Source organism: Moschus berezovskii, chromosome 19 (genome assembly GCF_049115385.1).
Source record: "Moschus berezovskii isolate FMDL1 chromosome 19, NW_MosBer_1.0, whole genome shotgun sequence".
Taxonomy (NCBI): Eukaryota; Metazoa; Chordata; class Mammalia; order Artiodactyla; family Moschidae; genus Moschus; species Moschus berezovskii.
This window is the reverse complement of record NC_142478.1, coordinates 15,528,107-15,542,267: the sequence shown is the minus strand read 5'-3', so window position 1 is coordinate 15,542,267 and position 14,161 is coordinate 15,528,107. Positions and strand designations below refer to the sequence as shown.

The 14,161-nt window shown below is 38.0% G+C and overlaps 1 protein-coding gene across 5 annotated transcripts in view; it reads left to right on the top strand.

Moving 5' to 3' along the window:
- The window catches only part of SMAD1 (SMAD family member 1), an 82,958-nt gene extending 69,298 nt beyond the window's left edge, over positions 1-13,660 (top strand). For 4 of the 5 annotated variants that reach the window (XM_055404350.2, XM_055404352.2, XM_055404353.2 and 1 more), the window contains exons 5-7: positions 2,020-2,241; positions 8,072-8,328; positions 12,290-13,659. In XM_055404350.2, the coding sequence (XP_055260325.1) occupies positions 2,020-2,241; positions 8,072-8,328; positions 12,290-12,433 (623 nt within the window). In that variant the 3' untranslated portion in view covers positions 12,434-13,659. Of the gene's footprint in view, positions 1-2,019; positions 2,242-8,071; positions 8,329-12,289 lie in introns of all 5 variants that reach the window. The other variant, XM_055404355.2, reaches the window with a different exon arrangement.
- Positions 13,661-14,161: the final 501 nt, after the last annotated feature.

The following is a 14,161-nucleotide window of genomic DNA, read 5'->3' as shown; positions in this document are numbered from 1 at the left end:
CAGAAGTCGCTGATATTTTTTTAAGTTTTTCAAAGTTGATGATGAACTCAGAGAACTTTCCTTCAATGTGCAGTGCAATAAATTGGAAGTTACACCTTTTTAAGGTGTAAACATTGCTTATATCTTTTTTATTGGATATGTGTTTTATTTTTTTACTGACTCTGGGTTTGATAATCTGTGAAGCATCCTCTCAAACATAATTATGAACTGACAGAGATTCTGGTTGGGGAAGATAACTCCTATCTCACACACCTTTGGAATGTGTACTTGGGGAACAGAAGAGAATGGACATGGTCTGAAACAGTTACGAGCATGTGGACTTGCCACCATGGTTGTTAAGCCCAAAGTGTCTGATTTCAGAAAACAGACCTTTCATTGGCTTTCAGATTTTTCCTTTAAATGGCTTAAAATTGCTTCCCCATTAGAAAGTAAGTTTACAGTTAATGTTTTTCTAAGGACTGCTGGCTTTGTTGAACCTTGGTGGTTTTCCTCGAGCAGGGGGTCAGCACACTGCAGCCCACAGGCCACGTCAGCCTACCTGCCTGTTTTTATAAATAAAGCTTTATTGGGACGTAGCCATGTTCATTCATTACGTATTATCTGTGGATGTTTCTGCATAGCTAGGGCATAGTTGAATAGTGGCCACAGAGACCATGTGGTCTCTAAGACCTTACTGGCCTTTAACAGAAAATAATTGTCAGTCTCCAAGCTAGATGAATAGTATTTTGAATGATCCTGGTAGCTGATTAAAGCCTTCTCTTAATGAGGTTGCAGCCTTCTTTAAGATTTGGCACCTGTAAATCTGAAAGAACCTTGCTGATTGACATGGGGTGACACTTAGCAATCACAGAAGATTGTGTTTGTTTTCAACTCACCTGCTCAAGTGTATAAAGCAGCTAATGTATGGATGGATTTTTTTAATGATTATTTTTCTTAATTTCTTTACTGTATTCTGAAGTAAAGGGCGTTTTAGTATTCATGGAGGTTGATGTTCAGAACACAGAGGTAGTTCTCCTTTAACAGAGTTCATGCTTTCAACATGGATTTTCTTTTTTTTTAAATGATTATATACTCCAAGCTTCATAAAAACTTAAGATCTTTGCATATTGGCACAGTGGAAATATATGGTTTGTGTTCCTGGAATCTCTAAAACAGTGATATAAGAGGTTTTACTGCAGAAGGAACTTATCTTTAGAACCTTTTAGTTGCAAATGTTTAGAAGCATGTTCTGTTTGGAGATTTGTTAGTCTTAAGAGATTTGACTTAACAAGCTGCATCCTGTCAGTAAAGTTGGGTAATTTCCATTGTTGGTCCATTCTGGGAATGGAGAGACAAAACACACCTGCTCTGCATGACTTAAAGCAAATATAAGGAAGTTAGCATGAAATCTGGGTGAGAGAGATATGATTCATCCAGGAAGAATGGCCAGCTGGCAGGATTTCTTCCTGAGTTTGAGGACTGGAGCAAGGCTGTAACTGTGAGAGTTATTGGCAACGTGAAGTCAAGTAACTTCTTATCAATAATTAGAAACTGATTTTTCATTGCTTTGAAGAAGCATCGGCATACTGAGGCATTGTCCAGAGTCATTCCTTTTTTTGTGCCAGCACCTTTGGCATATTTCCTGTCCTCTATTGTTTTCTCCCCACTTGTTTTTTTCACTTGCCACTTGTTGCCTTTCTTTAGATGGTGAGCCAGGGTCAGTGGTGGGGTCATTTCCATTTTGGCAAATTATAGAGCCAGCAGTGTCCTGGGAGTGTCCAGCACATACTGCTGGTGTGCTTAGCCGTCATCTTGTTGATCCAGTAGCCATCAGAGAAAATTATCTTCCAATGAGGGTGAATGCCTCACTTAGCAAGGAGTCCATGCTTCCGAGATCAGAGATAAGCTCGGTACCTGATAATAGTGGTGGCTGTGTCACATCTTCATTCCATGACCCTGAGCCAACTTTACGCCACAGTTTCAGTTTTGGAACGCCCGGGGCACTCCCCACAGTTGACTCTAAGCTTTCCTTTCTTACAGATGTTCAAGCAGTTGCTTATGAGGAGCCGAAACACTGGTGCTCTATTGTCTACTACGAGCTCAACAATCGTGTGGGCGAAGCATTCCATGCCTCCTCCACGAGCGTGTTGGTGGATGGTTTCACCGATCCTTCCAACAACAAGAACCGCTTCTGCCTTGGGCTGCTCTCCAATGTTAACCGGAATTCCACCATCGAAAACACCAGGCGGCACATTGGGAAAGGTGAGCCTTCACTGGCACGTCTCTTGAACGTCTGTCGTGTTCTCCTTCCCCCAGAACTGACCAACAGTCATTCCTGGAGCCAACGCCAGATTGTATACACCTGCTCCAGTTTGTAAATAATTTTTCAATTTGTGTCATCAGGAAGTTCTACATTTCCCAATCAGTGATTTTTGTGGTCTACTGACTCATAATAATTATTTAATTAGTTGAAATTGTGATGTGCTATTTGGGGATACTATTCCGTCATATGTTTTGCTGCAGAACAAAATAGCTGTTAAAAATTCTTTACAACCTAAAACTAAAAGCAAATGCAAACAAGTAAACTCTAATGTATTTTAAGAGGAATACATTAACTTACTGGAAAAAAAAAAATCAAAATAGCTTATGAATATAGTAGTAATGCAGGAGACCTGGGTTCAATCCCAGGGTTGGGAAGATCCCCTGGAGTAGGAAATGGCAACTCTCTCCAGTATTCTTGCCTGGGAAATCCCATGGACAAAAGAGCCTGGTGAGTTGCAGCCCATGGGGTCACAAAGAGTCAGACACAACTGAGCAACTAACATAGTATTTGCATATCCTTGGCCTGGGCCAGGTAAGGTAGAGTGCCAGCAAACATATCCTGAACTCTTTTGAGTAGTCTTGATTATTTAGTGGCAGAATGAAGGAAACAGTTATGAAACTTTAAGATGTATTCATATTATAAAATTAAGCAAATGACTAAATGTGTGGATGTTGTGGGGAACCTGGGTGTTCACTGTGGTATGAGAGACATACAGGTGTGGAAGAGGGTAAAAAATAAACCCTGTGGAAGTTTTAGTGTGAAGTTATGATTTTAGTAATGTGTATATGTATGTGCGCGTGCATGTTTGTGGTTTCCTGTTTATGTGTGTGTGTGAAGGCCTAGGTATTGGGTTGGCCAAAAAGTTTGGATTTTTTTCCATGTTACGGAAAAGGCCGAACGAACTTTTGGACCAATCCAATAGGTGTGTTTCTGCATGCATATAGTTTCTGATTATCTATTGGGTTTGATCTGTGTGCATGTAGTCTTTGATTCATATGCTGAAAGGGTCAAGAGGCAAAGATGCCCAGCAGTAGTAAGCACATACAGTGATCAGACCATCATCTCTTGACACCATGCTGTTAGAGAGGAACCCAGATATTGGAGAAAGGGCTGATTTCAAGGCTGGAATAGGTGGGCACTAGATGAATGTAGAATGTTTCAGTTCAGTTAGTTCAGTCACTCAGTCGTGTCCGACTCTTTGCGACCCCATGAATCACAGCACGCCAGGCCTCCCTGTCCATCACCAACTCCCGGAGTTCACTCAAACTCATGTCCATCGAGTTGGTGATGCCATCCAGCCATCTCATTCTCTGTAGAATATTTAGTTATGTCCAAAAGTAAAGAAATATGTACACATGATGGAGGCATGTCACAGGAACCAACTTTGAGTGATTTCTACTGCCAATTTGGACAGTTGAAACACTGAAATAATTAAATACAGTGATGAGTTTTAAACCACTGGAGAACAATAGTAATTCTTAAGTCCATACCAATAATAGATAAGTAAATGAATGGCGAAGACTGATGGCTAAATATAGTGTGAGTTGGTGGAAAGTCTCCATTTTGCAGCCCATCAGGCAAGAATTGTCAATGGATGCTAAGCATAGAACGTTTTTATGAGAATCAGGGTGTTTGTATGATTTTTAAGTGTTTCCTCACAGACTGCCTATTATTTACAAGGGAGAGTAAAAATCAGTTATTGTTTCCTGGAGAAATTGGAGAGCAATTTGACTAGGCGATCAAAGTTACCATCACCAGTGAGAGACAGGTGGCTATCATATGGCTGCAGCTGTGGTACCCTGATGAGGAGATAATATCACCTACAGAGAATCCCAGTTGAGAATGCAAATCTGAATCTAATCACAGGGTACCTTCAGACAAACCACAGATGAGGAAGATTCTATTAAAAAGGGTGAGGAGGAACTGTATTCTTCCAAAATATCAATGTCAAAAGACAAAGATGTGAGACTATTCCAAATTAAAAGAGGCTAATGAGATACCACAGCTCTGTAGTAATCTGCCTGACCCTTGACATGATCCTGTACCAGACGGGGAAAAAATACTACAAAGATTATTGTTGGGGTTAGCAGACAAAGTTAGAATATGAGTGGCAGAAAGGATAGACATCGTATATCAATGCTAAGTGCACTGGCATTGCTAACTGTACTGTGGCTTGTAAGAGAAGACTCCTATTCTTAGGAAATACACACTTAAGTATTTAGGGGTAAAGGGCCATCGTGAAATGGTTCAGGAAGAAATTATATATGTCTTTTATATTTATAGATCAATAGAGACATCTTTCCATCTGAGAGTCTTGTGTCAGAATATATACACACGTGTGTATATGAGGGTGTGTGTGGAAGAATAGATGGAGGGCAGTACCCATGGTGAACATATGGAGTAAATTGCCGCAACAGATGAATCTGGATAATGGTTATATGGCTGTTCTTTGTTCCATTTTTCTTTGTTGTTTGTTCTGTGTCTATAAGTTTGAAATTATTTCCAGAGTAAAAACTTTTTAAATGACCTCTTGTGAAATTAAAACCAAATTAAAAGGTTATTTAATAGATCCTTAAAAGACACTGGAGATGCAGTTGAGTATTTAATCCTGGAAACAAAAATAACTCCTCTTAAAGCAGGAATTGATAGATGGTTCCTTAGTATGGTTAAGGCAAAAAAAAATCTAAACTACACATTTAATGATGGAATTCCAGAACTTAGGTTCATAGCATATAGGTGTCTTCCTGTGGTCTGTAAACCCCTGAGACTGTATATAAACACAGTTTTGCATACATTTGGGACAGAGGAACATATTTTTCATTATGTTCTAAAGTTGACTGTTACTGCACGGTAGTAAAAAGCCACTGTACTCTGGAACATTGCTAATAACAATTAGGAAGAAAACATGGATTCTGGGAATGCTGCTAAAATTGTTCCAGATGCCTTGACGAAAAGCGCTCAAATGAAGATTTGTAAATAACAGAAATAAGCCAAAATTATCATTATTTGTAGATGATATGATTAATTGATTGATAATATTCTTGGGATCGGCTCTTGAAATGAAATTAGAAGGCCAAAAATTCTTGATGTATTTTGCCGAATTACTTTCCAGGAAGTTTTTCAGTCATACCAGAAACTTAACGAGTGTCTTTCCATTTTTACTCATTCAAAATTACTTAGAGTGATTGTGTCTAGTAAAATGATAGGATTGTTTATCTAGAAACTACTAAAGAATCTGTTTTTAAAAAGTATGTCAGTTTTCTTTAATCTGACAATAACCAGTTAGAAAAATATAATGGAGAGAAAAAAATCACATTCTCAGTAGCAACAGAATGTATAAATAACCTGAACCAGCGATATATGAGAATTATATAAAGAAAACCAAATTTAACTGAGAGAGAAAGAAAATTTGAATAAATAAATGGCAGTTGATGTTCCTTAAAGAGAAGACTTACCATGGTGAGAGCATTAGAAGCATATTCTAATTTGTCCTAATATAATTCATAGTTTAAAACAATCCATGTCAGAATCACAGTGTGATGTTTTTTGAAAGTTGGAAGATGTATATTCAGCATATTATCTGGAAATATGTATTAAAGGCGCTTCCCTGGTGACTCAGACTGCCTGCAATTTGAGAGACTCGAGTTGGATCCCTAGGTATAAATTAGTGAAAATAGCTAAATTTTTCAATGGAGGAATAAGGAAAAGAATCTTGAGGTGGGGGTTAATAAAAGATTATGAAGCTACAGTTAAATCAGTGTGTAGACAAAGCAATAGAATAAATTCAGACTGCACTATATATAAAAGTTTAATGTGTGTTAAATAAAACAAATTGGTAGACTGTTTCAATGGTCCTGTAATAACAAAGTTAGCTTTGCAGGGAGGCTAAGAGTTCAAATTCTGACCTCATTCCACAAATGCAGGTGGATTAATGAGGTGAATTATTTTATGGCAAGCTATTGAAAAGTTCAAAGAAAATAAACTGCTCAGAGAGGCAGAGATTTTCTAAGCATAAAAAGCAACAGAAAAGTTTACAAGAGATTTGTCTACCTAGAGATTTCAAACTTCTGTGGGTTAAAGAAAAACAATAGCATGAACAAAAATCAAAAGACAAAGGACTAGCAGGGAAACAAATAGGAAATAAATTATTTATATCTTTCCTATATGTGCAGCTCATAAAAAATATTAAAATACTGGAACTCCAGTGGGATAAATAGGTAAGAAATATGAACAGTAGATCCACAAGAGAAACACAGATGGTAAGTCAGCAGAGGAGCACACATCCAGACTCATGTGCAAATTAAAACTATTGTCTCCAGCTATAAATTAGGGGAATTTTGTTGTGTTTTAAGCTCAGACTCAATACAGGCATGGGTGAAATGAGAACGGCACACATCTACTGCTGGAGACATGTAAATTGATACGCGCACTCTGGCAAAGTGAATCAAAAGCCTTCGATCCAATGACTTAACTTCCAGGAGTCTCTCTTAAGGATATTATCAAGAATTATGCGGCGACATTGATCATGGCATTGTTATCATAACAGAAAATTAGCATTGACAAAATGGTCCAGTAATGGGAGAATCCTTTAAATAAATTGTTGTATTCATTCAGTCATGGAAATGTGTTAAATGTTTGCAAAGAAAGTTTGGTAATATGCAAGACAGACCCAAAATGATGTGTATTCATAGTTATTACCTCTGGGCCACTAAAGTAGTGATCATGTTTTCTGCTTCTTTATATTTTGTTTTACTTTCTAAATTTTCTAAAATGAAAATTCCTCATTTTTATAATCAGGAAAAAACTAAAAAAACAAACACATACACCCTCAAATTGTTTTCTCTACATCAGACAGAAAAACGGGCTTCTGCTCCAGCGGCGGTTTAATTGTTACAGGGATCTTAGCCATTGTGTGTACTTATAAACACAGCACACAGTATTTTGAATGAGACAATAGTTTTAGCACTGACTAAGCCTTGCCACAGTTACCTGCAAGGTCCATTGTTGAAAGCCACATGGGATGTGACTCTGTTTGCTGGGTGACCTGTGATGATTTGGGGCTTTGTCAAAGTAGCTTTTTTTTTCCCCCTTTCATTTTTTTTTTTTTTTAAGAATTGGATAAGATCAATTTCCTACACTCCTGGCACTCAAGATCTGACCGGAAGAAGTTTGGAGCAGATAATAATTCAGCGAGATCATATTCTACACTGAATGATTTTTTCTGGGCTTTTTTCCCTGGACCTTTCCTTCTTTCTACTCTCAGCAATACTTCCTCCACCTGTGGTTTTCTGGTTCTTTTACTCTTCTTGATCCTCCCTTTCCTTACCCTAAAATTTTTTGAACGGCTTAGCTGCAAAAGAAATACGAGAGAGCTTATGTGATGAATATGTGTAGGATCCCATAATCAAGTCCAGCTTTCTTATGATATATTTTTTAAGTGAGACTGTGCTTTCAATCCATGGCCAAATAGGGCATTAAATGCTTTTTAAAATGAAATTGCTATCCTCTGTTAACCGATTTTTAAGTTAACACACTTTGCTGTGTTATTTAATATTTTCTAAAAACTGTCTAGACATGCATGTTGACATACAGACTTTGTATTAACTGATAGCGTTAACTAAGATTTTATCAATTATGCCAGACTTAAGGAATGTTTATCTAATAACCGTGTAAATTTACATTCTGAAGCTACCGCTGTGCTCGTCAGCTGTAATAACCACAATAATAATAAAGCAATAATAACCACACTCTACGCTTGTCTCCCTGCAGGAGTTCACCTTTATTATGTCGGAGGTGAGGTATATGCCGAATGCCTCAGTGACAGCAGTATTTTTGTGCAGAGTCGGAACTGCAACTACCATCACGGATTTCACCCCACCACTGTTTGCAAGATCCCGAGTGGGTGTAGTTTGAAAATTTTTAATAACCAAGAGTTTGCTCAGTTACTGGCCCAGTCTGTGAACCATGGCTTCGAGACGGTCTATGAGCTCACAAAAATGTGTACTATTCGCATGAGCTTTGTGAAGGTAAGTGGTTCTGATCCCTCCGGTCAGGGTTTAATGCACTTCTGCATTATATGTAAATCTCTGTCCTCTTGATGTGTGTCTGTAGACACCAACTTACTATCTAGCCATTTTAACCTTTAATAAGATGTCAACTATTGGGAAAATATCACTGGAATGTAGGAGTGTTTGTGTTAAATGTTAATAATAGCAGGTTTTTTAAAACTTTTACTTATTTGAGTAGCGCTATTTTATCTATTGTAATATTATTAGAATATGTTTTATATATATATATATATATAACATATTTACTCTAAATGCATGGTTGTCTTATGAGAGCAATCCTATAAACACACCCCTCTTTTTTTTGATTCTATATTTGTTAGTATTTATGATGATAAACACTTGGTACTTTAGTTTCAACAATAAGCAAGTGATTTTTTTTTTTTTTTTGTAGAGTCAAAAGTTTTTTTGAAAGTAAAAGTTCGCCACACTAGGATTTATTTTTGATTGGTCCAGAATTTTTTTTAGTGGTTCCAGCAAAGCTTGTGATTTTGTTATAATTCAAGAGTTTAATAAGGCCCTCCTTGCCTCAGCACTAAGATTGTGCTGTTAGGTTTGAGGAGGGTGAAGGTTACAGACGTTGTTCACTAGAAGTGACCTCTTTGCTGCCTCTTTTGCCTCTGAGAAGTAAAAATTTTAAGATGCCATCAAAGTGTAAAAAAAAGTTCAAATATCTGATTAAATTTATAAGTCAGTAGGTGGCTCAGTGGTAAAGAATCCACCTGCAACGCAGGAGACATAGGTCCAATCCCTGGGTCAGGAAGATCCTCTGGAGGAGGAAATGGCAACCCACCCCTGTGTTCTTGCTTGGAAAATCCCACGGACGGAGGAGCCTGGCGGGCTTCAGTCCATGGAGTCACAAGAGAGTCAGACACTACTTGGCAACTAAACCACCACCACCAACTTATTGTGGCTGACTTGTCTGAATTCTCAAACACCGACTCTCCTCCTCTGTTACCCTGAGTGGCAAAACTAATTATATATTTGGGCGAGGCAGTCACCTTCCATGTCCTCTCCTCAGAAGCTCACTGAACTTGTTGTTAGACCTGTTCTGTGATGACTGTATTACAGAGGACAATTTCGGAACCTTACTTTGTTAATCATCCTTTACATCGAAGATAACTTTCCCTGAAAATCGTTTTTTCCCTACTTCTCCGAGTCCTGTTAGGAGAGTCTCACGGTGTGTCTTAGTGTTTGTTTTCTTGAAACGTGATTCAGCAGTTTCTCAGAGCCGAGTCTGGTACCTTTCAAGTATTGAAGGAGGTGTTCTACCTTTTAGAGAGGTTTTCCTAAGTGCTCTATACCTGTGAGACTACAGAGAGCTTTCTCATCCATTGTTAATGTGCAGGTTTAATTTTTGTTTGACTTTTTTTTTTAATTGAACCATTTTTAACATCTTTATTGAATCTGTTCCGATATTGCTTCTGTTTTGTCATTTGGTTTTTTGGGTCACGAGGCATGTGGGATCCGCGCTCCCTGACCAGGGATCAAACCCTTGCATTGGAAGGCGAAGTCTTAACCTCTGGACCACCAATTGTAGTTCTTCAGTCACTAAGTTGTGTCCGACTCTTTTCAACCCCTTGGACTGTACCTCGCCAGGGTTCCCTGTCCTCTGTCTCCTGGAGTTTGCTCAAACTCATGTCCATTGAGTTGGTGATATCGTCCAACCATCTCATCCTCTATCATCCTCTTCTCCTCCTGCCTTCAATCTTTCCCAGCATCAGGGACCGCCAGGGAAGTCCCTAATTTTTGACTTAGCATTTTGACTAAGTGAATTTTAAAATTGGGACAGTGACTTGCCAGCATTGTTTGTGTTTATTGTTTTTGTTGACAGGGAGGAAATATAATAAATAAAACATGAAGATCCATGTTCTAATTATGTCATGTGATTAAGGCCCAGAAATTCCTTCCTGATCCCCCTGTTCATTATCTTTAAAATGGGTGACTATAGTTAGGGGACTGGGGTCCCTTGATGAGTCTATTATTATCAAAGGACCACTCCAGGAGAATTTACAACTGTAATGCTCCAATTGGCTTTCTTCTTAAACTTATTTCTTATTGATTACCCAATCAATTTTAATGATTTTACTTTTACAGGTTTTTAATTATTTACTTTTACACAAGTGAAAACCACCTTTACACTAATAAAAAGTGTTTATAATCAAAGATATGCATTAAAAATAGATTAACATTTCATTCATTCAGCAAACATTTTTTAGCACCATTCCAAAATAGCAATACAAAGATGATAAGACACCTAACGTCTCTAGCTTCAGACTATGTTTAATTATAATATAAATTGATAAGTACTGGAATGAAGGGTTATACAAACAATAAAGGGCAGCTACTTACTACTTTAGCAACACAAAATGTGATCACTGTACAGCCTTGTTCTTTATTAGCATAAGCACTACATACTTTTCCCTCAGCATCTTAGAGAAAGGATATAAAACATTTTAATAATATTAATAGCCGATTTTGTACTATTTTGTGAAGATGATCAATTTTGGACTTTAAACATGTATTTTATAAATTATTTGCACAGTAAACTCCCCATATGTGAAAATTCTAAGTCATTTCAGCTCAACAAGCATCTCTAAAGCTTCTTCTTTGTGCCAATCACTTTCCTTGATGTCTGAGATAAAAAATAAGTGAGATCTGGTCTCTCCCTTCAAAGAACTTACTGTCTAGTGCAGGAAACATGCACTTCAACAAACCTTTTAATTAAAGTTAGCAGTATGTGGATATGTGTACAGATGCATGGATGTTTATACCTGTGCAGTTCATATATTTCAGGTTTCTTCTGAAAGTTCTGATGTTCAGATACATTTTTTAAAATTCCTGAGATAGATAAAGAGAATCCAGCCTTCTCTGACATCTCTCAGGAAACAAGGGTTTATCAGTATCTCATATGCCATCGTCCACACCTATAAGGATTTGATGTTTGCAATAGTAAAATTATTTTTCTCTTCTTCATAGAGACTTTTCTTCTGTCAACTTTCATGTCCTAATTCAATAATCCTGAAGGTCTCTGGCAAGCTACCCTCTTGTACAAATGATCCAATTCACTGGTTAGGTCTTACTAATAGATTTTTGGATACTTCTGTGCTCCTGCCAGATTTGCGTAGAGATCAAAAGGTCAGGAGCTCTGTGTTAGCAAGGGAACTTTCCGTGGCTGAAAGAGGGAGAAACAGAATGTCAGTTTGTCTTACATACCTTTCTTTCTTATTTTCTTGATGATAAGAATTTAACAATACCTGTCATCATAGTATGAGTAACATAATGGGCAATGAAAATGAAAGTTACAAAGTGGCTATTACAATAGCCTTATAATGTAGTTTGGGCTTCTGTGGTGGCTCAGAGGTAGAGAATCTGTCTGCAGTGCAGGCGACATGGGTTCAATCCCTGGGTTGGAAAGATTCCCTGGAGAAGGGAATGGCAACCCACTCCAGTATTCTTACCTGGAGAATTCCATGGACAGAAGTGCCTGGCAGGCTGCAGTCCTTGGGATCACAGAGTCAGACACAACTGAGTCGGACACTTAATGTAGTTTAAAATTTTCATTCCCCGAGACTTGTACTCTTTTTTTTTTTTTTTTTTTTAATTTTTTTGGCCATACTGCATAACATGCGGGATCATAAGTTCCCTAACCAGGGATCCAGCCCGAGCCCCCTGCAGTGGAAATGCGGAGTGTTAACCACTGGACCACCAGGGAAGTCCCCTAAGACCAGTACTTCTTAATCTGGAATCCACATGTGGTCTTTGCGGAGCTATGAAATTGTCTGCCAGATCATGTGTACACATTTGTGTTGTGAAGAGAATCATATGTTTACTTGGAGCATCTGGTTGTATGAGCTGTTTTTACTCCGTCAGTTGAACCGCTGAGTCAAGCCAGTTAAATGACCTCCACTGTCGTTTCTAGGGCTGGGGAGCGGAGTACCACCGCCAGGATGTGACTAGCACCCCCTGCTGGATCGAGATCCATCTGCACGGCCCCCTCCAGTGGCTGGATAAAGTCCTTACCCAGATGGGCTCACCTCATAACCCTATTTCATCTGTGTCTTAAATGCCTCCGGCTTCTGCCTCTGGAGCACTATTGAGCCTTGCATGTACTTGAAGGATGGACGAGTCAGACAGCCATCTGAACTGACAAAGGAGCCTTGACAATACTTGACCTCTGTGACCAACAGTCGGATTCAGAAATAAAAAAACCGGGGTAACATACTGTTGATATCAAGAACCTGTTTAGTTTACATTGTAACATTGGATTGTAAAATCAACTAAAATGCGTACTTTTTAGCAGGACTTTGTGTATAGTTAGAGAGAAGGCCAAGCCAGGGACACATCACCTATTGGAAGAACGATCCTGAGAGAGTCTTTTGTGTTTGGCACTTTAAGGTCATTGTTTGGCAGAAGTTAAGCATTAATAGTCTTTCTGATGTGTGTTTTTATCAGGTTTAGAGCCTGCGTGGAGTCTTCTCTTCGTGGGTTTTCATAATATTTTAAAACTATTCGTTTAGTAAAGGTTTTTGTTTGTTTTTTAAGTAAAGGTTAATCTTGGTGATATACATAGTAATCTTTCTAAAATTGTATGCTGACCATAATGCTGTCAGAATAATGTTAGACATATGCTCTTTGCTAAATATATATGTACAGAATATTTGAAAGTTAAGAATTGATTAGACTAGTGGGTTTAGGAGTATTGAAGGGGGCGGGGGGAGAGGGAAATGACAAATGTAGAATATACTGTAAAAAATTCAGTTTGTTGCTTTAAAGAAACAAACTAATGTCTGAGTTTTGCTGTGTTTCCATTTTTTAGAGATTTTATCCTTTTTTTCTTGCATCTTCTATCTCATCCTCTCCAAAAAAAAAAAAAAAGTTATACAGCTGGTTAATTCATGTAACTGTGAGAGCAAATGAATAATTCCTTCTTTTCTGAAATTGACTGCCTATGTATTTCAATACCAGCTGAATGGAGTTGCTTGAATTTAATAAGGAGTTTTTATGGAGTTTACAATACAGAAATAGGCTTTAATTTTCAAGTGAATTATTTGCCAAACCTAGTTAACTCTGTTAAATATTTGGAGGATTTAAAGAACATCCCTGTTTAAACCAATTTCAAACTTATAAAAAAAATTTTTTTGTACTATGTTTGGTTTTATTTTTCTTCTGCTAATCTTTTATATTCACTTACCCTCTCATACATTGAGTACTTTTATTCCAAAACTAGTGGGTTTTCTCTACTGGAAATTTTAAATAAACCTGTCATTATTGCTTACTTTGATTAAAAATTTGTTGTTTCCTTTCTTCACATGTAAGATTTTAGGATTCATAAAATTCATTACTCTTGAGAGATTTTTCTCGAATATTCTTTGCCAAACATAACTAAATGACTAAAAAACTAAATTGCAACGGCAGGGAGACTTAATCATGAAAAGAGCAGTTCATGTCTGCTCAGTCACTAAATCATGTCTGACTCTCTGCGACCCCACGGACTACAGAGGATCCCACCAGGCTCCTCTGTCCATGGGATTCTCCAGGCGAGAATACTGGAGTGGGTTGCCATTTCCGCCTCCAGGGGATCTTCCCAACCTAGGGATGGAACCCCAGTCTCCCAGGTCTCCTGCGTTGGCAGGCAGAATCTTAACCATTGCGCCACTTGGGAAGCCCAAAAAGAGCAGAGTCACTTTAAATCAGAAAAGAAGGGATATAAAGGAACTTTAAATGTGGAGAAAAAAACAGACTTGCTCAACTTGGAATTCCGGATCTAAATGCACAACATTTTTTTATGTGA